The sequence below is a fragment of the Hypanus sabinus genome, chromosome 12 (assembly GCF_030144855.1).
Source record: "Hypanus sabinus isolate sHypSab1 chromosome 12, sHypSab1.hap1, whole genome shotgun sequence".
Lineage (NCBI taxonomy): Eukaryota > Metazoa > Chordata > Chondrichthyes > Myliobatiformes > Dasyatidae > Hypanus > Hypanus sabinus.
Genome location: NC_082717.1, coordinates 18,038,229 through 18,064,438, shown reverse-complemented (window position 1 = coordinate 18,064,438; position 26,210 = coordinate 18,038,229). Strand labels below are relative to the sequence as shown.

General features: G+C 42.1%; 1 protein-coding gene across 2 annotated transcripts in view; it reads right to left on the bottom strand.

Moving 5' to 3' along the window:
* zgc:174356 (uncharacterized protein LOC100137120 homolog) overlaps positions 1-26,210 on the bottom strand; it is a 128,434-nt gene that overhangs the window by 24,538 nt on the left and 77,686 nt on the right. Inside the window, exons 5-6 of one of the 2 annotated variants that reach the window (XM_059985619.1) lie at positions 11,870-11,953; positions 9,808-9,968 (exon numbers count right to left, since the gene is read on the bottom strand). In XM_059985619.1, coding sequence (XP_059841602.1) covers positions 9,808-9,968; positions 11,870-11,953 — 245 coding nt within the window. Of the gene's footprint in view, positions 1-9,807; positions 9,969-11,869; positions 11,954-26,210 lie in introns of those variants that run through there. The other variant, XM_059985620.1, reaches the window with a different exon arrangement.

Below are 26,210 nucleotides of genomic sequence, written 5' to 3'. Positions count from 1 at the left end.
TCTAGAATTCTTCTTCTTCTTTAGGACGTATATACCCTGCACCTTCCGAATTGCGCCCAGAAATTCCAGCCATTGCTGCTCTGCCATCATCCCTGCTAGTGTTCCTTTCCAATCAATTTTGGCTAGCTCCGATCTCATGCCTCTGTAATTCCCTTTACTCAACACAGTCACAGGGAGAGTCCTCACAGACAGCAGTGGGATTGAACCTGGGTTGCTGGCACTGTAATAGTGTTAGGCTAACCACTACACTAAAATGCCACCTGTATATTTAAAGAAGCATGTGAAAACTTCCGAAGGATGAGGAACAGACTCATTGATACCTACTGAATATCGAATGTTGAAAGGCCTCAATAGAGTGGATATGGAGAGGATGTTTCCTGTAATGGGAGAGTCTAACACCAGAGGACACAGCTTCAGAATAGAGGGGTATCCATCTGGAACGAAGATGAGGGAGACTTTCTTCAACCAGAGAGTGGTGCACCTGTGGAAGTTGTTGCCACAGGCAGCTGTGGAGGCCAAGTCATTGGGTAGATTTACTCTAAGGCAGAGGTTGCTAGATTCTTGATTGAAAGGATACGGAGAAGGCAGGAGATTAGGGCTGAGAGGGAAATGGATCAGAAATGATGAAATGGTGGTCAGATTCAATGGGCCAAATGGCCTAATTCTGCTTCTATACCTTATGGTCTTAAGGATAGAGGGGACATGGACAAGATGTTTTTATAAGTGGATGAGTCTAGAATCCAAGGGCACAACCTCAGAATAAAGGAGAAACTTCTGCAACTGGAGGGTGCTGAATCCATGTAATTCATTACCACTGAGGGCCTTGGAAACAAAATCATTGTGTGTATTCAAGGCAGAAATTGATAGGTTCTTGTTTGGTAAGGAGGTTACGGAATAGAGGCAGAAGGCAAAAGAATGGGTTGAAAAAAAAATAAGTGATGATTGAATGGTGAAGCATTTTCATCTGAATTCTGCTCCCCCATCTAATGATTTATGGTCTACGTTTAATGTCCTGCTTCAGTTTCTAACATCCACAACCTCCAGGGCCTATTGTCTCACAAAACACCTCATTAGAGTTGGTCAAAATCCACAGTTTCAGCAACACCCTTGCCAAGCCTTTACAATTCCTCATTATCTCCACCGCTGAAAAATGAACTCACAAAAATGTATCCCACAAAGCAAGTAAAGCTTATATTATGAATTTTTTTTAAAAATGCCTCAGCTATCCAAGCAGTACCTTTGTAAGGACAGATAACGCCCGTTCAAAGATTAAGGTCAAAAACACTTTACCAGGATTGGGAACACGTCAAAACAAACTAACAGAGTTTGCAAAGAGGAAGGTGGGATTATGGAGAACACAAAGATGGGTGAGGCCAGTGTCATTTAAGTGATTGCAATGTTTATAGAATGATCTGGTTAATAGGTTAATGAGGGGATTAAAGAGAAAAAACGAACAAGCAAAGGGCTTTGTAAAAGCTTCCAGGTAGCACGCAGAGCTGTTGCTGAAACTTCCAGCAAAACACTGCTGGAAGTGTCCAGGGAATCAGGTGTTTCGGGCTGGTGAGGGGAGAGTTACTAAAGCAGAAGTCTCTGCCAGTGGGAGAGCAGAAACTATGAAGAACACCTTCCAATGCCCGAAACTCCAATTGATCAGTTCCCTCCATTGATACTGCCTGACTTGCTGAGTTCCATATAAGCATATAACAATCACAGCACGGAAACAGGCCATCTCGGCCCTCCTAGTCCGTGCCAAACTCTTAATCTCACCTAGTCCCACCTACCCGCACTCAGCCCATAACCCTCCACTCCTTTCCTGTCCATATACCTATCCAATCTTACCTTAAATGACACAACTGAACTGGCCTCTACTACTTCTACTGGAAGCTCATTCCACACAGTTATCACTCTCTGAGTAAAGAAATACCCCCTCATGTTTCCCTTAAACTTTTGCCCCCTAACTCTCAAATCATGTCCTCTCGTTTGAATCTCCCCTACTCTCAATAGAAACAGCTTATTCACGTCAACTCCATCTATCCCTCTCAAAATTTTAAATACCTCGATCAAATCCCCCCTCAACCTTCTACGCTCCAATGAATAGAGACCTAACTTGTTCAACCTTTCTCTGTAACTTAAGTGCTGAAACCCAGGTAACATCCTAGTAAATCGTCTCTGCACTCTCTCTAATTTATTGATATCTTTCCTATAATTCGGTGACCAGAACAGTACACAATATTCCAAATTTGGCCTTACCTATGCCTTGTACAATTTTAACATTACATCCCAACTTCTGTACTCAATGCTCTGATTTATAAAGGCCAGCATTCCAAAAGCCCTCTTCACCACCCTATCTACATGAGACTCCACCTTCAGGGAACTATGCACTGTTATTCCTAGATCTCTCTGTTCCACTGCATTCCTCAATGCCCTACCATTTACCCTGTATGTTCTATTTGGATTATTCCTGCCAAAATGTAGAACCTCACACTTCTCAGCATTAAACTCCATCTGCCAACGTTCAGCCCATTCTTCTAACCTGCATAAATCTCCCTGCAAGCTTTGAAAACCCACCTCATTATCCACAACACCTCCTACCTTAGTATCATCGGCATACTTACTAATCCAATTTACCACCCCATCATCCAGATCATTTATGTATATTACAAACAACATTGGGCCCAAAACAGATGCCTGAGGCACCCCGCTAGTCACCGGCCTCCATCCCGATAAACAATTATCCACCACTACTCTCTGGCATCTCCCATCTAGCCACTGTTGAATCCATTTTATTACTCCAGCATTAATACCTAATGACTGAACCTTCTTAACTAACCTTCCATGTGGAATTTTGTCAAAGGCCTTGCTGAAGTCCATATAGACTACATCCACTACCTTACCCTCATCAACATTCCTCGTAACTTCTTCAAAAAATTCAATAAGATCTGTCAAACATGACCTTCCACGCACAAATCCATGCTGGCTACTCCTAATCAGATCCTGTCTATCCAGATAATTATAAATACTATCTCTAAGAATACTTTCCATTAATTTACCCACCACTGATGTCAAACTGACAGGTCTATAATTGCTAAGCTTACTTCTAGAACCCTTTTTAAACAAAGTTCCTCCAGAATTTTTGTGTGTCACCTGAATTTTTTATTTATTTTGTAATTTATCATAATTTTATGTCTTTGCACTGGACTGCTGCTGCAAAACAGCAAATTTTATGCTGTAGAAGACATAGGTAAAAAATTTGATTTATCTTGATTCTAAACCATAAGACATAGGAGGAGAATTAGGCCATTTGGCCCATCGAGTCTGCTCCACCATTCAATCATAGTTGATCATTTTTCTCCCCTCCTCAGCCCCACTCCCCAGCCTTCTCCCCATAACCTTTGATGCTGAGTCCAATCAACAACCTAATTAGCACTGCCTTAAATATACCCAAACACCTGGCACCCACAGATGCCTGTGGTAATGAATTCCACAAATTCACCAATCTCTAGTTAAAGAAATTTCTCCACATCTCTGTTTTAAATGAACACCCCTCTATCCTGAGGCTGTACCCTCCTGTCCTAGACTCCCACACCATTGGAAACATCCTTTCCACATCTACTCTGGTTCGGCCTTTCAAAATTCAAAAGGTTTCAATGAGATTTCCCCCTCATCCTGCTAAATTCTGTGTGTTCCCTCAACTTCCCTTTCCTGAAGTTCACAATCAATTCTTTGGTCTTTCTGACATTAAGTGCAATATTATTGTTGGAACACCATTTGACCAGCCGATCTAGCTCTCTCCCGTATATCTGCTTCTCGCCATCTGAACAGTAGCTGTTGTCAACAGATTTAAAGGTGGCATTTCAGCTGTGCCTGGCCACACGATCATGGGTGTAGAGGGAGTAGAGGATTAGGCCAAGCACACATCCTTAAGGTCTTAAGGTGCGCCAGTGTTGACTGTCAGCGAGGAGGAGGTGTTATTTTTGATCTGCATGGACTGCTCTTCTGATGGGGAAGTCAAGGATCAGGTTGCAGAGGAAGTACAGAGGTCCTGGTTTTGGAACTTGTTGATTAGAACTGAGGGTACGATTGTGCTGAAGACTGAGTAGTCAACAAACAGCAGCCTAACGTAGGTATTACCAGGTGATCCAAGAGTGATTAGAGAGCCAGAGCGTTTGCATCCACTGTAGCAACAGGCAAATTACAGCAGGTCCAGGTCCTTGCTTAGGCAGGAGTAGTTTCTAGCCATGACCAAAGCATTTCATCCCTGTAGGTGTGTTTTGGAAAAAGTCTGATCTATCCTAATTTGCTGTCCCACTGCTTGAAATGTGGCAGTACTCGAACTGTGTTGGTCATTGGCGCAGTATAACACATTTCCCTTCATATTTCAATGCATATTTGACAAATCTTTGTGTCCACCTGCACTGCACTTTATACTTAACTGTAACACTACACACTGAATTCTGTTTTCCTTTCATTTGTACTCCTTCCTTCTGCTTGGTACTGCACAAGCACTGCCGGGCGGCTGTTTTAATGTGCAGTTGGTGTGAACGGTGAGAGTTAAATTGTAAAGTGAGCTTTTTTGACAAGATCCCCTAAATTGATTTGACTGAGTCTATCTTTAAAAATATTAATGTCAGAAATACTGCGCAGGTCTGGCGACAGAAGATTCCACTCTCTTGTTGATCTTGGGTAGAGGGAGTACTGGTAGCAAACCTTGTTGAATGAAGGAGTTTCCAGTGTGTAAGGTCCAGTTTGCTGTCGAGCTGAACAGACCCTGTGACGGATTTGGATGTTTGATGGAATGATGTTGTGAACTTCTTTGAAAATGGAGATTAACCGTAGTTTAGTACGTTGGTTTTTAGGTGGTTCCCATTGAAGGTTAGAGAGCACGTTGGTGACACTGGATTTCCTGCTCTATTCGTTCAGCACAAAGCGAGCCGCACGGCGTTGGATTTTTTCGATGGACTTCTTATTGTTAGCTTGATGGGGATCCCATATGGCCGCGCAATACTCAAGCTTTGACGGATGAGTGTCTTGTATGCCATGACCTTGATGGATTTACTACATGAGTGGAGGTTTCTTTGCAGGATGCCCAGCGTTTTGTTTGCTTTGGCGGTAATCTGATTGATGTGGCATGCCCAGTTAAGATCCTTACTAATTTCAATGGTGGTGGGTGACTGGTTCCATGTACTTATGTATGGAATGATCTGTCTGGAAGGTATGTGAACAATAGCTTTTCATGGTTTCTCCATACAGGTGACAATAATAAACCAATACCAATTATAAATTAGAATATATGGCACAATCAGAAAGGGTCTTCAGTAACAAAGGAATCATACAGTACTTAGGCATAAGCTTTAACTTTGGCAAACTGTGGTGAAAAAGTTGTTCATAAAACAAACCAAATCCAGGGATTTCCTAAGCAGATACTCATAGGACAACAGAGCGGAGTTATAACGAACTTGTATAAAACATTGTTCAGCCTCCAATCTGGAATTCTGCTTCCAGCTCTGGCCACCACACTATAAGAAGGATGTGATCGTCTTAGCGATTTACCGGAAGAGTTCGATGGATGAGCAGAACAGCTAGACTGGAGCAGGTGCAATTACAGTAGCTTTTGGCCAAGGACATGGGAATTCAAAATTTGGGACAAAAGATACAAGGGCAATGTCAGAGGTGCCTTTCCACCAAGAATGGCTATGTTCAGAACTCTGTATGGAAATAACATCAAGCAGTGCTTCTGGAAGGGAACAGGATAGCCAGGTGTGGGATAATGATTTGCAGAGTTATGGGAAAAGATCAAGGCAATAGGAGGGTTGATCCACAGTGTAGACCCAATAAACCTGAACCGCTGACCACATCTATAATGAGTGCTTCCACAAAAAAAGGCAGCAGTATTATTAAGGACCCTCACCATCTAGTCCAAGCTCACTTCATGTTGCTGCCATCAGGAAGGAGGTACAGGAGCCTCAGGACTCATACCACCACGTTCAGGAACAGTTTTTACCCCTCAACCATCAGGCTCTTGAACCAAAGGAGATAACTTCACTCAACTTCACTTGGCCCATCACTAAAATGTTCCCACAACAAATGGACTCAGTTTCAAGAACTGTTCAGCTAATGTTTTCAATATTTATTCCTTATTTATTTATGATTATTCTTTCTTTCTTTTGTATTTACATAGATTATTGTCTTTTGCACACTGGTTGTATGCCCAGTATAGTCTTTCATTGATTCTATTATGGTTATTGGATTTATTGAGTATGCCCACAAGAAAATAAATCTGAGGGTTGCATACGATGACGTATATGTACTTTTATAAAATGATTTTGAATTTCAGACTGACCAATGCCTTACAAAGCCTGAAGGTCAATTGCTGCACCCTCTCATTGCCTTGGGAGAAGTAAATTAAGATGAGTCCTCCAAATCTGCTGGCAGGACATGAACCAGCTTCAGTGTCCTCTCCTAGGATAGCATCGCCAGCATTGAGATTAATCTCAGCTGGTTACATTAAAAGCACATAATGAGGCTTATTCTTATGATCTCATAGGAGAGTGGGGTTGAGAGAAAAAAGGATTAGCCATGAAGAAATGATGGAGCAGATTCAATGGGCTGAATGGCCCAATTTTAGTTCCATGTCTCATGGTCCATGGCCTTAGATAATGCAGTCGAGAGTCCATTTTAGGGAAAGATTCAATCATCTTCTAACAGTCCTCGAGCCTGGTGGTATATGCTACCAGGCTTTGTATTTTCTGGTCAATGGAGGAGGGGAAAAGAGAATGTGTTTGGGGTGGGTGGAATCTTTGATTATGCTGGCTGTTTTACTGAGGGGGGAGGTGTGTATGTGTGTGTGTGTGTGTGTGTGTGTGTGTGTGTGTGTGTGTGTGTGTGTGTGTGTGTGTGTGTGTGTGTGTGTGTGCGCGTGTGTGAGTCATTTGTGAATTTGCCTTTGTGTCTATTTGCACATGCATGTCTGTGAGGGGGAGAGGGGTTTGTGAATTTGCCCTTGTCTATTTGTACATGCGTGTGTGTGTGAATATGCATGTCTGTGAGTGTGAGTGTGTGTGTCTGTGTGTGTGCGCATGTGTGTTGAAGGGTGGAGCAGAGTGGAGAGGGGGAAGAAGGGGGTCTTTAGAGGAAGTGCTGACAGGAGATCTGTACATTGACACATTGACGACCACTATGGAAACTACTGTTCAATTCCACCCCTTTCTCTTCAGATTCGAAGCAGTTCTATATTTAGAATGATTATCCATGGTAAATGTGAAAAAATAGGTTTCATGAGTGAAGAGCTCTTTTTTTCATCCCATTCTTATGTTCTGCACACTCCCACACACTTACACCATCAGAATATAACATTCAAATCCCCCAACCAAGAAAATAATCCAGATGCTCAGCTCTACAAATTAATCAGTCAGCTATAATCTCATTACTTAGCTAGTCACACAGATCACAGGGCCAATTATTTTTAATATACAAATAAGCAATCAGCGCTACTATTTGTGAAAATGCAATTAATCTTAAGAAAAATGACAAACCACAGGCAAAAGTTTAAGAAGATTAAACTGTGAAATATTGCCTGAGTTCCTTAGTAATCTAATGAAAATTTTCCAGGATCTTGCATTACAAGCTATATTATTCAACAAATTGTTCACACAGATGAGATCTCAATAGCCTCAACTGGGTAGAAATCATTTTTTTTTAATATTCATTTGTGGAATAAGGCTGTCCTTAGTTCAGTGAGAACTGCTCTATAAAGTTCAAGAGAGAGAGAGAACTGAAGCAAGCGGAAATTGTACAATGCAAGAAAAATCTCCCAAAGATTCAATGCAATAACTGAAGCGATGAATACCAAAAATAAATGATACTTGATTAGAACACATTTTTTATTTGTTACAAAAGGAAAGTTGGAAAAGTAGACACTATGAGACAAAGGGAGGTTTTAGGAGGAGACCAAGGGAGGTACAGTAACATTGTTTAAAATACATTTGGACAGGTCCATGGATCAGAATCAGGTTTAATATCACTGGCGTATATCGTGAAATTTATTGTCTTTGCAGCAATACATACTAATACAAAAATCTGAAGTATACTGTATGTAAACACTGGGAAATCTACAGATACTGAAAATTCAAGCAACACACCAAAAATGCTGGTGGAACACAGCAGGGTAGGCAGCTTCTAAAAGAAAAAATACAGTCAACGTTTCAGGTCTTCCTATAGATACTGCCTGGCCTGCTGCATTCCATCAGCATTTTGTATACTTATATGTATATATTAAATAGTTAAATGAAGTAAGTAGCACAAAAATAGAAATTAAAAAGTAGTGAGGTAGTGTTCATGGGTTCAATGTCCATTCAGAAAATGGATGGCTGAGGGAAAGATGATGTTCTTGAATTGTTGAGTGTGTGCCTTCAGAATTCTGTACCTCCTTCCTGATGGTAGCAATGAGAACAAGGCATGTCCTGAATGATAGGGAGTCCTTAATGATGGATGCTGCCTTTTTGAAGCGTCACTCCTTGAAGTTGCGCTGGATACTACAGAGGCTAGAGCGTTTGAGGGAGACGACTAAGCTTACAAGTTTCTGCAGCTCGTTTCGATCCTGTGCAGTAGCGCCTCCCCCTCCCCGTAGCAGACGGTGACACAGCCAGTTAGAATACTCTCCACGGATAGCACAGATTTAGAGAGGTATCGACTCAAAACTGTCAAATGGGTTTAGCATAGATGGGCTTCTTGGTCAACATGAGTGAGTTAACTGAAGGGTCTGTTTCCATGCTGTATTACTCTGAGTTTATGATCCTCAGAAAGGAGAGGCTCAAAGTTCATATTAGCCTGAGTTTCACTGGCAGTAACAAGTGCATTGCAAAAGTTGGTAGAAAATTAAAATTTAAGGGAAGGTCTAGAATCAAACTATTTACTTATTTATTCAATGAGATACAGTGCAGAATAGGACCACACCGCCCAGCAAGCTCCTAAGTTGACCCCAGGACAATATACAATGACCAATTAACTTACCAGTTGGTACAGCTTTGGATTGTGGGGGGGGGGGGGGGGGGGAGAACCAGGGCACCCGGAAGAAACACAGGCATGTCACAGGGAGAACATACAAAGGTAGCAGTGGGAACTGAACCTGGGTCACCTGTACTGTGCTACCGTGCACCCATTATGTCACGTTTCTAATATATATGTCTCCATTATATTTTACTAATGGAAATGCATAACAGAGACACATAAAAATGATGATGAACACACAGTCAAAAAGGAAGGGTATGCAAGAGGAAAATTGTGGGGTTTTTTTAAGAACAAGGAAAAGGATGAGAAAGTTCAGGCTAGATTGGGAAAGTTAGAGAGCAAAATGTAACCTTTCATAGAGGATAAATGAAAGATGTTGCTTTTAAATAAATGTTTTGTCTGTTTTCTCAAGGGAAAAGATAGTGTGAGCACAAGAGAATGGAATGGAATTGCACAAGTCAGAGAAGCTGCTATCCATGGTTTATAGGCCTTCAGAATGGCACAGGATGCGGGCAACCCGCTTCAGGTCATTGCAAGGTCAATGATCGAAGTTATTACGGACAGCCAGCGCAGATTTGCCAAAGACATGTCATAAGTAATACAGTTCTTTGATCAGGGAAAAGTGTATTGAGAAAGGAAATATGATAAATAAGAAGGATGTAGAACTGATACTATTAACAAAATGAAGGCAGAGGGTATTACGACTATTATTGAATGGAGCATCACTTTTCCCTTTGCTGCCCATTATTTCACATACATAACACAGACACATACATGAGGAACCCAGAAATAATGAGCTACTTACTGTACAAGAATCAATATGACCACTTGGAAGCCTGCCATCACGAGGAAGGGAAAACCAGGCAAGGTCGTGAGCGTTTCAGGATAAAGTGTGTAAAATGCAGATGCCCCAATTATAACACAGACTGTTTCTATAGAAGCCATACAAGAAAACATCGCACCTATTCACAAAAGAAAATTAAACAAATTTATAAAGTTACCAATACAAGTTCAGAATGATGACCAGCAAGCAAGCACAGCAGCAGATGAAATGTTGCCAACTATTAACCTAGTTCATAAACTCGAGAAATTCTGCAGATGCTGGAAATCCAAAGCAACACACACACAAAATGCTGCAGGAACTCAGTAGATCAGAATATGTATATTGAATATATAAAAAATGCAAAAACAGAAATAATCTATATTAAAAAAGTGAGGTAGTGTTAATGGGTTTAATGTCCATTTAGGAATCGGATGGCAGAGGGGAAGAAGCTGTTCCTGAATCACTGACTGTGTGCCTTCAGGCTTCTGTACCTCCTACCTGATGGTAACAGTGAGAAAAAGACATGCCCTGGATGCTGGGGGTCCTTAATAATGGACGCTGCCTTTCTGAGACACCGCTCCTTGAAGATAACCTGGGTAACCTATTGTTTGAAATACTCAGCCAGTCAGGCAGCATCTTGTAGAAATAATCTGTTTTTTCCTTCAGAGGCTACATGACTACTGAGTGTGTGCAGCATTTTAGAAGTTATGTAGCACGAAAACAGACCCTTCAGCCCACTGACTCTGGGCTAACCTTATTGTACCCATTTATACTAATCCGACACTAATACCATTCAATCTTTTTCTTTGAGCCCTCTCCACACACTAGAGACAACTTGCAGTGGCCAATGAACTTACCAAGCTGCAAATCTTCAGGGTGTGGGAGGGAGCCAGAGCACATGGAAGAATCTCACATAGAGGGATTTTCAAGAAAGTGTGCAAACTCCACACAGACAGCACCAGAGGTCAAGATTGAACCTGGGTGTCAGGAGCTGTGAGGTAATTTATTTTTTATTGAGCCTTCAAACCACATAATCTCCTGATTTAATCCTAGCCTAATCATGGGACAATCACCAATTAACCTACCAATTTGTATCTCTTTGGACTGTGGGAGGAAACCAGAATACACAGAGGAAACCCACGAGATCATGGGGAGAACGTAAAAACTCCTTACAACAGGATTTGAACCCAAGGAGCCTGTACTGTAAACTATTGTGCTAACCCCTACGCTACCATGCCTCTTATGTGAGCCTCATTTTACATTTCATATTTCCAGTATCAGCTCTCTTCCAATTTCCAAGATAGGTTTGATGCAGAAAAAAATACAAAATTAAATTAAAAATACTGGAGCTAGTCATCAGTTTGAGAGATGCACACAAAAAACTTTTCAGCTTGGTGAATTTCCATGAAAGATCACGGACCTGAAATAATACGTCCATTTGTTTCTCCACAGTTACTGTTCACCTGCTGAGTACTTGCAGCGTTTTTGTTCTTATTTCAGAATTTATTTCCAGTTTGACAAAAATAGTCCCTTAAATCTTTTGGAATGCATAATAAAACACTCCAGGGCCTTTCTTCATAAATAGACAAACAACTTCCTAAACCTCCAACTTTTATTTTTTCTAGATTTTGCTTAAATAAAAACAGAACTGATGAAAGGGCATCAATCTGAAATATTGACGCTGTTCCTCTCCCTACAGCTGCTGCCTGATGCACCGAGTATTTCCAGCACATCCTGTTTTATTTCAGACTTGGAGCAAATTTTCAAAATGGTTTTAGTTTTGCTCTGTACTTTGAGTAAACATGGCTGCGTCACCATTTATCTTGTGCACAGTGCAAAGCAATCATCCATGCCTTTGTTTGACTTGATTTATAAGATTTATGAGGGAATATTGAACATTTGTGAAAGTTATAATGGTATAATATGAAAGGAATCAGATTAAGATCACGTTTCAAGCCATTTGTAATGAAAGCAAGTCAAATCGAATTATAACAAAATCATTAAATGTAATTATTTTGCAAGCTAAATTGCAATATTGACCTTGCTCATTTTGTTCCACAACAGTTGATGCCACAGAGCGCAGTATAGGTCCAAGGAATCCAGAGAAACTATTCATCACGGCACCTAAAAGATTAATATTTCAAGAATACAATCACTGCATTTTGTTCATTAAGAAGTGCAGATCAATTTTGTTTCTTCCTACACAGTTGATAACAAGAGAGTATTGTAGTTGAAACTGAAGTAAAAGATACTGTATTTTCAGAGTGTAGAACACAGATCAGTATAGCACCGTATGGGCCCTTCGGCCTACAACGTTGTGCCAACTTTTTAAACCTACTCCACGATCAATCTAACCCTTCCCTCCTACACAGCCCATAACCTTCCATTTTACCTCCACCCATTCAACATCGTCATCTAAGGGTTTCTTCAATGATCCCAATTCAACAACCCCTACCACCACCCCCAGCAGTGCATTCCCAGGACCTACTGCCCTTGGTAACCTAACACTGACCGCTCCCTAAATTTTCCTCCGCTCATCTTCTCTAGAGCTTTCTAACATCAAATTAGTAATGCTGCATTATCAGCTAAAATTTCTGACATGGAGTGTAACATGCATCAGCTAGTACATTTCATTAGGAGTTTCACGAAATTTGGTATGTCGCCAAAGATACTCGCAAATGTCTAATCAACAAGTTCCAAAATCTGGGCCTCCATACCTCCTTCTGCAACTCGAATTTTGACTTACTCAGTGGGAGACCACGGTCAATGTGAATTGGAAATAACATCTACACCTTACTGACTATCAACACCAGTGCACCTCAGTGATGTGTGCTTAGCCCACTGCTCTACTCTCTCTACACCCATGACTATGAGGCTAGGCACAGCTCAAATGCCAACTATAAATTTGCTGATGATACAGCTATTGTTGGGAGAATTTCAGATGGTGACAATAGGGCATAGAGAAGTGAGATATATCAGCTAGTTGGGTGGTGTCGCAGCAACAACATATATTCAACGTCAGTAAGACTGAAGAATTGATTGTGGACTTCAGTAAGGCTAAGATGAGGGAAATCATATCTGTCCTCATAGAGGGATGAGAAGTGCAAAGAGTGAGCAATTTCACTCTTGGGTAGCAATATCTCTGAGGACCCATCCTGGACCCAACATATCAATACAACTACAAAGAAGGCCCAATAGTGGTTCTATTTCATTCAGAGTTTGAGGAGATCTGGTATGTCACCAAAGACTCTCGCAAATTTCTACAGATGTGCTGTGGAAAACATTCTAACTGGATGTATCTCCGTCTGGTATGGGGTGGGAACTGCTTCACAGAATCAAAATAAGCCGCAGCTTAATCAGCTCCATCATGGGCACTAGCCTCCCCAGTATCAAGGACATCTTCAAGGAGCGATACATCCAAAAGGTGGTGTCCATCGTTAAGGACCTCCATCACCCAAGTCATGCCTTGTTCTCATTGCTACCATCAGGAAGGAGGTACAGAAGCCTGAAGGCGCACACCCAACGACTGTCAGGGCACTGGAGCAGGGATCCAATCGCAGACCCAGTACTGTGCACACAGTGATATTAATTGAGTACCAAATCCCAAAATGCAAACAAAGTTAGCATCAAAGTTCAGGCAGAGATCAAACCATCCAGAAAAATCCAAGAACCAGAATCAGGAAACAGGCAGAGTCGATAGTCAGACAGACAGAGTGCAGATACAAATGCTGGAAAAACTCAGGAAAAATTCTCTGACACAATCTGGCAACAAACAAGTGAAAACACTGGACTGAAATACACTGAGCAATAAACAGAGAGGCAGATGATAGGTGGAGCACAATGAGACACGGGTGGTGGACATACAGGTAATAATGAGAAACAGATGAGAGACGGAGTACTCAGTGATACAGGGGCCGGAGTAGAGCAGGAGTGGGGACAGGAGCACATGGCAATGCAAAACCACAGACTGATGGCTAGGGGGAAAACACACAAAAACAAACAGTTCATCTGGAGGTACTGACAACGATTCAGGAAACAACTTCTTCTCTTCTGCCATTTGATTTCTGAATGGGCATTGAACCCATGACATTACCTCACTACTCAACATAACTCCCGTTTTTTTTTCTATTATCACGTACTGCATTGTACTGCTGCCACTTAACAACAAATTTCATGACATACGCCAGTGATATCAAACCTGATTCTGATTATTTAACACATCTCACCGAGGACTATTTCTACCTTGGTCTCTAAGATGTACAAAGAGAGGGATTGACCAAATAATATTCTTTAGTTATACTGAAATACAAATATTTCCCAGGATATCACAGAAAATCATTTACCCTTCTTCCATTTTGGCAATGAAATCTTTTATGCATTAATGCCACACTTTAAAGCTTTAATCAAAAGTACTCATTCAGTATTGAATTAAAACTTCATCCTAAATTGCATGGAGCCCCAAATAGGATTTGAAATGAGTCAAGAGGCTCACCAATGCCTCTTTCTGTAAACTATCTAATCCAGCTCTCACCTTGTGGCTCTTACCTATGGATGGGGATTAGCTTTCACCTACGCCGTGGTTTGGATAGAATCAGAGACTCCAAGAACTGCACAATGTTCAAACATCAATTTGGTTTTTTCAAAGGAGAAGATGGCAAACAAGCCAGCCACCAGAGACATCAACTAATTTACTTCCACATATTATATCAGAAAGTGATTACAAATTTACCTGTTTTAATTGAGACATTTGTTTTCATTCATTTGCACTTTCAAGATTAAATTCCACCTGGAAATCCTCAGTGTATTTCTCCATGTAATCTGTATCATGCTGCATCACTGGGCAACCTTCTTGCCTATTTACAACACTACCAACTTAACACTGATAACCAATATATATCTATGTATTCATCCCTGGACTTATGATAGAACTTAGAACATAATACAACCATTTAGCCCACAATGTTACAAAAAGTACTGGACACGGCCCAGTCCATCACAGGTAAGGCCCTCCCCACCATTGAGCACACCTGCATGAATCACTGCTGCAAGGAAGCAGCATCCATCATCAGGGGCCCCCGCCACCCAGGACCAGCTCTCTTCTCACTGCTGCCAACAGGAAGGTGGCATGGGAGTATAAGGACTCACAGCTCTGCTTGCCCCATCATTGAAATGTTCCCGCACCCAATGGTCACATCTTCTAGGACTCTTAAACTCAAGCTCTCGATGTGTGTTGCTTATTTATTTATTGTTATTATTATTTCTTTTGTATCTGCACAGTTTGTTACCTTTGGCAAAGGGTATGTGTGAGGCCAGTACTAAATGCCCAGGTTGGCATGGTCTTTCATTGATTCTGTTATGGTTAACGGTCTCTGAATTTACTGAGTAGGTCCACAGGAAAATGACTCTCAGGGTTGTATATGGTGACATATATGTACATTGAAAATAAATTTACTTTGAATTTTGAATTAATTAAACTAGCAATTAAAAGTCTTCTAAACTAGCTCCTTCTGCCTACACATGCTCATATCCCTCCACTCTCTGCATATCCATGACAGCTTTCTGAACACCTCCATCACAGTCACTTCCACCACCACCCCTGGCAGTGCATTTCAACCACCCGCTGCTTTATGCAAAAACACTTGCTTCACACATACCCTTTGAACTTACCCCTCTCACCCTTAATGCTCGTCTTATAGTACTAGGCATTTCAATCCTATCTTCATGTACTTCTCACTGGTGAATACCGTTGAAAAGTGTTCATTTAGGACATTATCCACAATGCCTGGTTCCAAAAGCAGATGACTCATTTGGTCCCTAGGGACACCAATCTTTCCCTAGCTCGGGGGTTCCCAACCTATTTTATGACATGAACCAGGGTCTGTGGATCCAGGTTGGGAACCCTTGCCTTATCTACCTCTTGAGTTTCATCAAAGCTAAAATGGAGGAGTTACTTCTCCATATTTATTTGACCCTAGGGATTTCACTGGATGACAGACTGAAGTTTCAGCGGCATCTTTTGTCGATGAGAACCCAAACCAAATCCAAAAGTTTTCAGCATCGGCAGGTTTTTTTTTCTTTAAAGTCCAGAGGATGTCAAACCCTACTTCAGCCCTTGATGATAACGAAAGCACCAGTGTAGTGGTAGAAAGATCCGGAGCACAGGGGCAGCGTGGTAACATCACGGTTAGTGCAATCACTTCACAGCGCTAGCCGTCGTCAGTCAGGGTTCTCTTTCTGCCACTGTCTGCAAGGAGCTGTACGTCCTCCCTGTGGCAACATGGGTTTCTTCCAGCTGCTCGGTTTTGTCCCACATTCCAAAGGTGCGCGGTTAGGGTCAGTAAGCTGCATGGATGTTATATTGCAGCTGGATGCATGTTGACACTTACGGGCACAATCCTCGCTGACTTGATTCGCGGCAAATGAGGCACTTCACTGTATGTTTTGCTGTTTACATGTGCACGTGACAAATAAAGCTAATCTTTATCTAACCTTTAATCTTTAGAAATAGGAGAGGACAGTCCACACTCAACCTCAGAATTCAAAGTATCCGGGGTCGTGTCAGTGAGAATGAGCTGCCAGCACAAGTGGTGCAAGTAAGTTTGATTTCAACATTTAAGAGAAGTTTGGATAGGTACATGGAGGTAGGTGTATTGTGGGGGTGGTCCCAGTGCAGATCAAAGGATGCAGGCAGGTTAAGTAGTTGAGCATGGACTAGTTGGACTGAAGGTTTTGTTTCTGTGCTATTCTATGACTCTACTTTCTCCCCCAAATGGTATAGGTTTCCATTCTTTGCATGCACCCCATGACAGAAACTGCTGCAATTTTTATTTCTTACCTGCCTAGTTATTGGTCAGGAAAATTGCCCTATTAACCAGAAGGAGAATGCTATCTGTTAATACGATTAACTTTGAGCATGGGAGAACATTCACTGGAACTAAATTTATAATTCCAAATGTTTCACAGCAATCTTGAGTGTGTATCCTGCTGATCTAGGTGCAAAATACTTGAAAGTAATTGCTTTTAACGGTCAATAAAGGAGAGTCTGGTCATCTGCTATAAAGTAACATTGGATTTACATCAAGAATTTTTTGCTCATTAAGTACATATCCCTGCATGATAATTCAAGTGTCTGCAATAAATTGGTCGGACAAAAATCCCACTGTGTTCCAGCTTTATTTATTTGATGGTTTTCTAACCTGGTGATACAACAAAAAGGAATTGCACTTGGACACATTTAATACTGCAGCCTATTCCTGGAATGCAATCATCGGGGTTCCACATCTACATCATTTCCTCCATGTTCTGAGGGGTCTAAAGTATAGACACCATAAAACATCTCTGCAAACCTCCACAATGGTTTTATTGGTTACCTGAGAAAATGATTGATGGATCTTGTCCGACCACAATGCTTTCTAACTTCATTCTTGGCTTATGAGAGCATACCTTAATGGTGTAACATTGCATCTGTCACTTGATCAAGTATCTGTACTTCTCCTGACTTTTAACTACTTGAAGTTAATTAAATCCATGCCAGCAGGCTCCTGATGCATCCACTACAAAGCAGGCTTAAATCAAAAGACGTTCTTTGTTAGGTTCTGACATATCCCATAGCTCACGATCCAGAACACTAGTGACAATCAGCCCTGCACCAGAAGTCAATTGGATTTGTTCAAGATATAATGTCAAGAATCAGACTTCAATTTCAACATAAAGTCCTCTTGGCAAAAGAATATATTCCATGCAGAACTACAGCAAGGAGTTACACCTTTCCAGATGTCCACGTGTGTGCGTGCACGTGCGTATACACACACACACACACACACACTCACACTCACACTCACACACACACACACACACACACATACTTTTGTTTTATGCATCCGTGATTTTACCCCCTCCCGCCCTGACTGTGTGTTGTCAGCAGCTGACATCCTGAGCTCGAGAACTTCCTCACTAGATCTTCTACCCTCTCTGCTTCTATATTTTATGAGGAGATTTGGTTTGTCACCTAAAGTACTAGCAAATCTCTACAGACGTACAGTGGAGAGCATTGTAACTGGCTGCGTCACTGTCTGGTATGGTGGTAGGAGGGGCCACTGTACAGGATCAAAGTGAGCAGCAGAGAGTTGTAAAATTAGTCAGCTCTGTCATGGGCACTGGCCTTCGTAGAATCCAGGACACCTTCAAGGAGCGATGCCTCAAAAGGTGATGTCTATCATTAAGGACCTTCATCACCCAGGGCATTGTTACGGTCAGGAAGAAGGGACAGGAGCCTGAAGGCACACACCCAATGATTCAGAAACAGCTTCTTCCCCTCTGCCATCTGATTTCTGAATGGACCTTGAGCCCAAGAACAATACCTCACTACTATTTTTATTTCTTCTTTGCATCACTTATTATATATATATATCTACTTTAATTCACAGTTTTTCTCTATTATTATGTATTGCATTGTACTGCTGCTGAAAAGTTAACAAATTTCAAGGCACATGCCAGTGATGTTAAACCTGATTCTGATTCCCGTTCACTGTTTTAAGTCTCTCCTTTCACTGTGACAAAATTTTCAGTGATTTGCTCCAATACCTTCTGGCTTGCTTTTGTATCAAATTTCGTTTGATGACATTCTTGTAAAGACGATGGGAATATTTTACCATATAAAAGATTCTATAGTGACTTGTTTACAGAACCCCTGCACCAGTTGTGATCCTTCCTCCAATTATTAAGGAAACCTTCAAGACCATAAGCACAGAAGCAGTTTTTGAAGACTAAAGAACCGGGAGCCTCAGTGTTCATGAAGAGCAATAGGTGAACTGATATTATGCATAATAATGGACGAATGGAGTGCCCAGGGAGAAAGGAACAGCTCCTCTGGTGAAGGGCTTCACTTGTCCATTCTGGGGATCCTCATACACCTTTGGTCCCCACTGGACACTCACCTCTCACCTGTGGCTCCAAGTGGCTGTTTGCATGTGACAGTGGCCACACCCCCGTACACCGGTTCGACAGGCAGGCTTAACCAGGTGTGGATAGCCGGTAGGCCTCGTGCCCTGCTGAGATAGGGACATGCCTGTCCTAGCATTCGAAGCCAGCTCCAGCAAACTGGCCAGATGAAACCTACAGTGAGATCCAACAGCTAGAAAGGCAGTTCTGTAACTCTGTGAAGAGTGACGGTCATGACATCATGGTCATCCACTACAACCAAGGAAGACCGCAGTTTGTAGTGCTTGTTCGTACCACTGGACCTGGACCTGAGGTCAACAGAGTGGACCTTCCCCGGTGAAAGGGCTTTTCCACTTTAAAAATTCTCCCGCACAGGTTTCCCATCATCGTTAGACAGGACGGACAACCACCATTATGCATAATGCAATCAGTATTTATCTGAAGAAAAGTATGCCTGGTTCTGGTTGAAAACTGAAAGTTCACCATGGCACCCTGACCCTTCTGACAATGGGTTCCACCTGGATACAGGGTTAACAGATGAATCTACATGAGGGCTGCATGATGGCAGCAACATCCATCATCAAAGATCTTCACCATCAGGGCCGAGCCATCTTTCCACAGCTGCCATCAGGCAGGAAGTACTGAAGCCTGATGTCCCACATCACAAGGCTCAAGAACAGCTACTTCACTTCAAACATATTGTTGTTGAATTAATTAACACCCCCCCTAATCACTACAGTTTAGCAGTATGATGCCTAGTCTGATCACACTGCAATAAAATAGACTTTTTTGTGACCTCGACAGGTCAGGCAGCATCTCTAGAGAGGAATAAACAATTGACAATCAGACTGACACCCTTCATCAGAAAGCAACCTGAAAGGGTCTCGGCCCAAAATGTCAACTGCTTATTCCTCTCCATAGATGCTGCCTGACCTGCTGAGTTCCTTCAGAACTTGTTGTGCGTTGCTCTAGATTTCCAGGGTGGAGACACATCACTACCGAAGGAAGTGTAAAGCACTCCCTCCCTCCACTAGCCTGCAGGTCATTCTTGGGTAAGATGTAGTACCTGCTCAGCCCCCTGATCAGCATCACATAAAGCCATGGGAGCAGGTGGTGGATATTTGTATGAGCAGCTGGTGTTTAACAAGTCCTGTTTACGAAACAACTGAGTCCAGGCAGACAATCTCTGAAGCATATTTTCAGGGGTAAGTTTTTGTGCAGGTTGACTCCGTGATTAAGAAGGCATACGGTGTATTGGCCTTCATCAATCATGGAACTGAATTTAGGAACAGAGAGGTATTGTTGCAACTGTATAGGTCCCTGGTCAGACTTCCCTTGGAGTACTGTGCTCAGTTCTGGTCACCTCACTACAGGAAGGATGTTGAAGCCATAGAAAGGGCGCAGAGGAGATTTAAAAGGATGTTGCCTGGATTGGGGAGCATGCCTTATGAAAACAGATTGAGTGAACTCGGCCTTTTTTCCTTGGAGCAACGGAGGATGAGAAGTAACCTGATAGAGGTGAATAAGATGATGAGAGTCATTGATCATGTGGATAGTCAGAGGCTTTTTCCCAGGGCTGAAATGGCTGCCACAAGAGGGCACATGTTTAAGGTGCATGGGAGTGGGTACAGAGGAAATGTCAGGGGTAAGTTTTTTACTCAAAGAGTGGTGAGTGTGTGGAATGGGCTGCCGGTGACGGTGGTGGAAGCATTTATGATAGAGTCTTTAAAGAGACTTTTGGATAGATACATGGAGCTTCGAGAAATAGAGGGCTATGGGTAACCAGGAGGAGGTTACCAGGAACGTGGATGAAGGGAAGGCAGTGGATGTTGTTTAAATGGACTTCAGTAAGGCCTTTGACAAGGTCCCACATGGGAGGTTAGTTGGGAAGATTCAGTCACTAGGTATATATGGTGAGGTAGTAAATTGGGTTAGACATTGGCTCAATGGGAGAAGCCAAAGAGTGGTAGTGGAGGATTGCTTCTCTGAGTGGAGGCCTGTGACTAGTGGTGTGCCTCAGGGATCAGTGCTGGGTCCATTGATATTTGTCATCTATATCAATGATCTGGATGATAATGTGGTAAATTGTATCAGCAAATTTGCTGATGATACAAAGGTTGGAGGTGTGGACAGTGAGGAAGGTTTTCAAAGCTTGCAGAGGGATTTGGACCAGCTGGGAAAATGGGCTGAAAAATGGCAGATGGAGCTTAATACAGACAAGTGTGACGTATTGCACTTTGGAAGGACAAACCAAGGTAGAACATATAAGGTAAATGGTAGGATACTAAGGAGTGCCGTAGAACAGAATGATCTGGGAATACAGATACAAAATTCCCTAAAAGTGACGTCACAGGAAGATAGGATCGTAAAGAGAGCTTTTAGTACATTGGCCTTTATAAATCAAAGTATTGAGTATAAGAGTTGTAATGTTATGGTGAGGTTGTATAAGACATTGGTGAGACTGAATTTGGAGAATTGTGTGCAGTTTTGGTCACCTAATTACGGTTAATAAGGTTGAAAGAGTGCAGAAAAGGTTTACAAGGATGTTGCTTGTAACGGTTACAGAGAAAGGTTGAATAGGTTATGACTTTATTCCCTGGAGCATAGAAGAATGAGGGGAGATTTGATAGAGGTATATAAAATTATGATGGGTATAGATAAGAGTGAATGCAAGCAGGCTTTTTCCACTGAGGATAGGGGAGAAAAAAAACTAGAGGACATGTGTTAAGGGTGAAGGGGAGAAAGTTTAAAGGGAACATTAGGGGGGACTTCTTCCCACTGAGAGTGGTGGGAGTGTGGAATGAGCTGCCAGATGAAGTGGTAAATGCAGGCTCACTTTTAACACTTAAGAAAAACTTGGACAGGTACATGGATGAGAGGGGTATGGAGGGATATGGTCCAGGTGCAGGTCAGTGGGACTAGACAGAAAAATGGTTTGGCACAGCCAAGAAGCACCAAGGGGCCCACTTCTGTGCTGTAATGTTTAATGGCTCTATGGTAATCCTAGTAATTTCTAAGTAGGGACATGTTCGGCACAACTTTGTGGGCCGAAGGGCCTGTATTGTGCTGTAGGTTTTCTATGTGTCTATGTTTAGTATTGATAATGACTGGGGTCACCTGTCTCGTGAAGAAGGCAGCAATGGCAACCTACTTCTGTAGAAAAATTTGCCAAGAGCATGGAAAGACCATGATCACCCACCTCATACAACAAGGCACAGAATGATAATAGAAACAAAGAAAACCTACAGCACAGTACAGGCCCCTTGGCCCACAAGGCTGTGCCGAACAAGCCCTTACCAGAGAAATTACCTAGGGTTACCAAAGCCCCTCTATTTTTCTGAGCTCCGTGTACCTGTCCAGGAGTCTCATAAAAGACCCGATCGTATCTGCCTCCACTAGCATCACCGGCAGCCCATTCCACGCACTCACCACTCTCTGCGTAAAAAAAGCTTATCCCTGACATTTCCTCTGTACCTAATGTTGTTCTGGATTTCCAACATTTGCAGAAACTCTAGTTTTTTTTTGTATTCTTGTTGTGTTTTTATCTTGTAAACTTGTGTATAGTTTATGTTTAATTTCTGTTCTTCATGTCAATGTTGTTTATATAATGCAATGTGAGGCTAGAGAATTTAAATCTGTGGCTATGCTAAATTAAACTCTAATAAACTGCAGTGTGTGGGGCTTAAGGGGCATTAAGCTTGCATGGCAGGCTTGAGATTGTGAGGATGAGAGTGAGGAGCTATAGGGAGGGTGAGCAAGCAAACCATGGTTCAGCGACCCATTCGAGAGTGGGAAGAGGAGAAAAATATAGTTGTAATAGGGGAATAGACACAATGAAATGAGTTAATTTGGAATGCGAGTGGAAAGATCCGGTTGTCATGGTCCATGTGGTTACCAACGATATGGGAAGAACAAGGAAAGAGGTTCTTCTGAGAGAACTTGAGCAGAAAGGGACTAGATTAAAACACAGAATCAAAGAAGGTAATAATCTCTGAGCCACATTTAAATTGGCACAGGGTTAAAAAGATTAGAGAGCAAAATGCTGGCTCAAAGATTGTTAGAAGTGGTTTGAATATGTGGGGCATTAGCAGCAGTAATGGGGAAGGAGAGATCTGTTCCGATGGGATAGGCTGCACTGGGCCAATTTGGGTACAGGGCCTAAAACTGTGGATAGGGTTTTAACTAAATAGTTGTGGGGTGGGCTTAACAGCTTGGAAAAATGGGGATAAAGTAAAAGGAAAGGAGATTGCAGGAGAAGGTACAGAAATTTCCAGAATAAAAAAAGATAAATGTTTAGAAAATGACAAATATTTAACTTCCAGTAACATGGAGACAAGATTGAAAATGGTTATACCATAAATGCAAGGTGAAGGTAACCAAAAATGAATACAATATTCCAGATAGTGTTTCATTGAGTTACAACACTCCCTCACAGCTCAGCAACTCAACCTCCCAACTAATGATGGCCAACACACCACACACCTTCTTAAAAACCCTTTCAACTGGCATGGCAACTTTGAGGGATCTATGGACATGGACGTTAAGATAGCTCTGAATCAGAATTACATTTAATATCACTGACATTTGTCATTATGTTTGTTATTATGCAGCAGCCGTACAGTGCAATACATGAAAAAAATCTTCTATCTCAATAAGAAATGTTATATATATGTAACAACTCTCTCATCTGGGCTTATTAGCTAACTCTGCTAACAGCTATGTGACTCAGTGATGAGAAAGCCATCTTTCATAAGCAATATATGTCTAGGGGTGGTACAGTTTGGGGTTCGACCAAACAGGAACATCAGGATGTTCTGATTAAAGGAACCTCAATTTGAGTGAATGCTGTGTAACTACTGCCCATGCACAGCCCAGAAGTGACAGATAGTACACGAGCATAAAATTATAAAGAAAATAAATTTACCAAATTCATAGTTACAGAAAAAGGAAAAGAAAAATAAATGGGCCCATTATAGTTGAACCAGTCCAATGTACACTTAAACATTGGAGCTCATTTCCCGAGTAGTCGGGGGTGTATCACTTTACTCATGCACTGGACCCACGGCCTGCATGAAAGCACCCGCCACAATCCAAATTTCCCTTGAAGACCATCTCAAACAAACAGAAGGGTTGGCCCTTCCTCCTTGGAGCCATTCATCTGGCCAAAGGACTTCTTGCAATGGGGACTCTCCTTCCAATGGCATTCTGCCGCACCTTCCTTTGTGCCCTGCTCCACAACTCCTGCCAAAAGGACCCCAAACCAGATTACAGTCCTTCAGAAATCTCTTTCCACCCAGCTCTGGAACCTTCTCTGCATCCCACAACCCTCATTGGCTGAAACGAGATTCCTAAGTTGGACAACGTGGCTCCTTATCTTTAGCCAAAGCCAAAACCATCTTACCAGCAGAACACACTGCTTTTAAAGAAATCGGCTAAAATGAAATAACTCACAGCGTAGCAGTAAAAATCTTAACCAGGACATTGAGTGTGTGTCTTCAGACTCCTGTACCTCCTCTCTGATGGTAGTAATAAGAGCAGAGCATGACCTGGGTGATGAAGTCCTTCTTGGGGCATTGCTTTTTGAAGATGTCCTCAATGCTGGGGAGTCTTCTGCCTATGATGGAACTGGTTGCATTACAACCCTCTGTGGCTTTTGCCAATCCTGTGCAGTAGCCCCACCATACCAGATGGTCTTGCAACCAGTTAGAATGCTTTCTGCAGTACATAGGTAGAAATTTGTTAGCTCTTTGGTGACATAGCAATTTGTGAAAGTCTTTGGTGATGGAATACAGTGTAGGGAGGTGTACAGTCATGCACTTTGGTAGAAGGAATAAGGTGTGGGCTATTTTATAAACAGGAAGCAAGTTCAGAAATTGAAGGTGCAAATGCACTTGGGAGGCCTACTGCAGGATTCCCTGAAAGTTAACTTGCAGGATGAGTTGGTAGTAGAGAGGACTAGAATACAGAATATACTGTAAAAGAAAGGATACGATGCTGAAGCTTAATAAGGCAATGGCCAGACTGAATTTGGAGTATCATGAGCAGTTTTGGGTCCCTTATGTAATAAAGGATGTGCTGGCATTGGAGAAGGTCCAGAGGAGGTTCATAAGACTGATTCCAGGAATGAAATGGTTAATGTACGAGGAGTATTTGATGACTCTACACTTGTACTTGCTGGAGTGTAGAAAAATGTGGAGGGGATCTCATTACAACGTATCATAAATGTAAAGGCCTAGATAGAGTGGATGAGGAGGGGACGTTTCCAAAAGTGGGTGAGTTTAGGACCAGAGGGCAAAGCCTCAGACTAGGACATCCCATTATAATGGAGATGAGGAAGAACTTCTTTTGGCAGAGGATGGTAAATCTATGAAATACTATGAATGCTAAATCATTGGGTATATTTAAAGCAGAGATTGATTGGTTCTTGATTAGTAAGGACATCAAAGGTCACGTGAGGAGGCAGGAGAATGAAACTGAGAGGGATAATAAAGCATCCATGGTGGAATGGTGGGGCAGAGTCAACAGGCCAAATTGCCTAATGCTGCTCCTATATCTTATGGCTTTGGCAAGGTAGGGCCAATGGTGTGCAGTGTGAAGGGGGAGTTTGGTGAGGGTAGGGGAAGATAGAGACTGGTGTTTAGTAAGCGGAACTAGATGGCAGTAAGATTTTGGAGAGAAATCCAAAGGGGTTAAATTCATGATCTAAGGAACCATTATACAACATTGTTCATAATTCGATAGAATTATACGTAGTCTGCAAGCAATGAAATTCAAACTGAAGCCAGAACTGTAAATCTACATAAAGCAAACTGAAGGTATGAAGCATTAGTCAGCTACACTGGACTGAGAAACTACACTAAAGTCAAAGTCGTATGCATGAGTACACGCATGTGCAAATACAGTGAAAAACTTGCTTGCAGCAGTATCACAGGATGATAGCAACATTCACAAGGAAAACTAATTCCTTGGTATTATCATTTCAGAGGATCCATCCTGTGACCAGCACTTAAGTGCCACTGCAATGAAAACCTTGGCAAACTTCTACAGATACACAGTGGCTGATTACATCATGGGCTGGTATGGAAATACCAGTGCCCAAGAATGGAAAAGCCTACAAAAAGTGATGGATATAGACCAATCCATCAAAGGAAAGGCCCTCCCCAACACTGAGCACATCTAGAAGGAGCGTGACCACAAGAAAGCAACATCCATCATCAGGGACCCCGCCATCCCAGCCATGCTCTCTTCTCACTGCTGCCAGCGGGAAGGAGGTACAGGAGCCTCAGGACTCGTGCCACCAGGTTCAGGAACCCAACAACCATCAGGCTCATGAACCAACGTAGATGACCTCATTCCCTCAACACCAAACTGATTCCACAACTTACCAACTCACTTTCAAGGACTCCAACACTCATGTTCTCAGCATTATTTATTTGTCTAT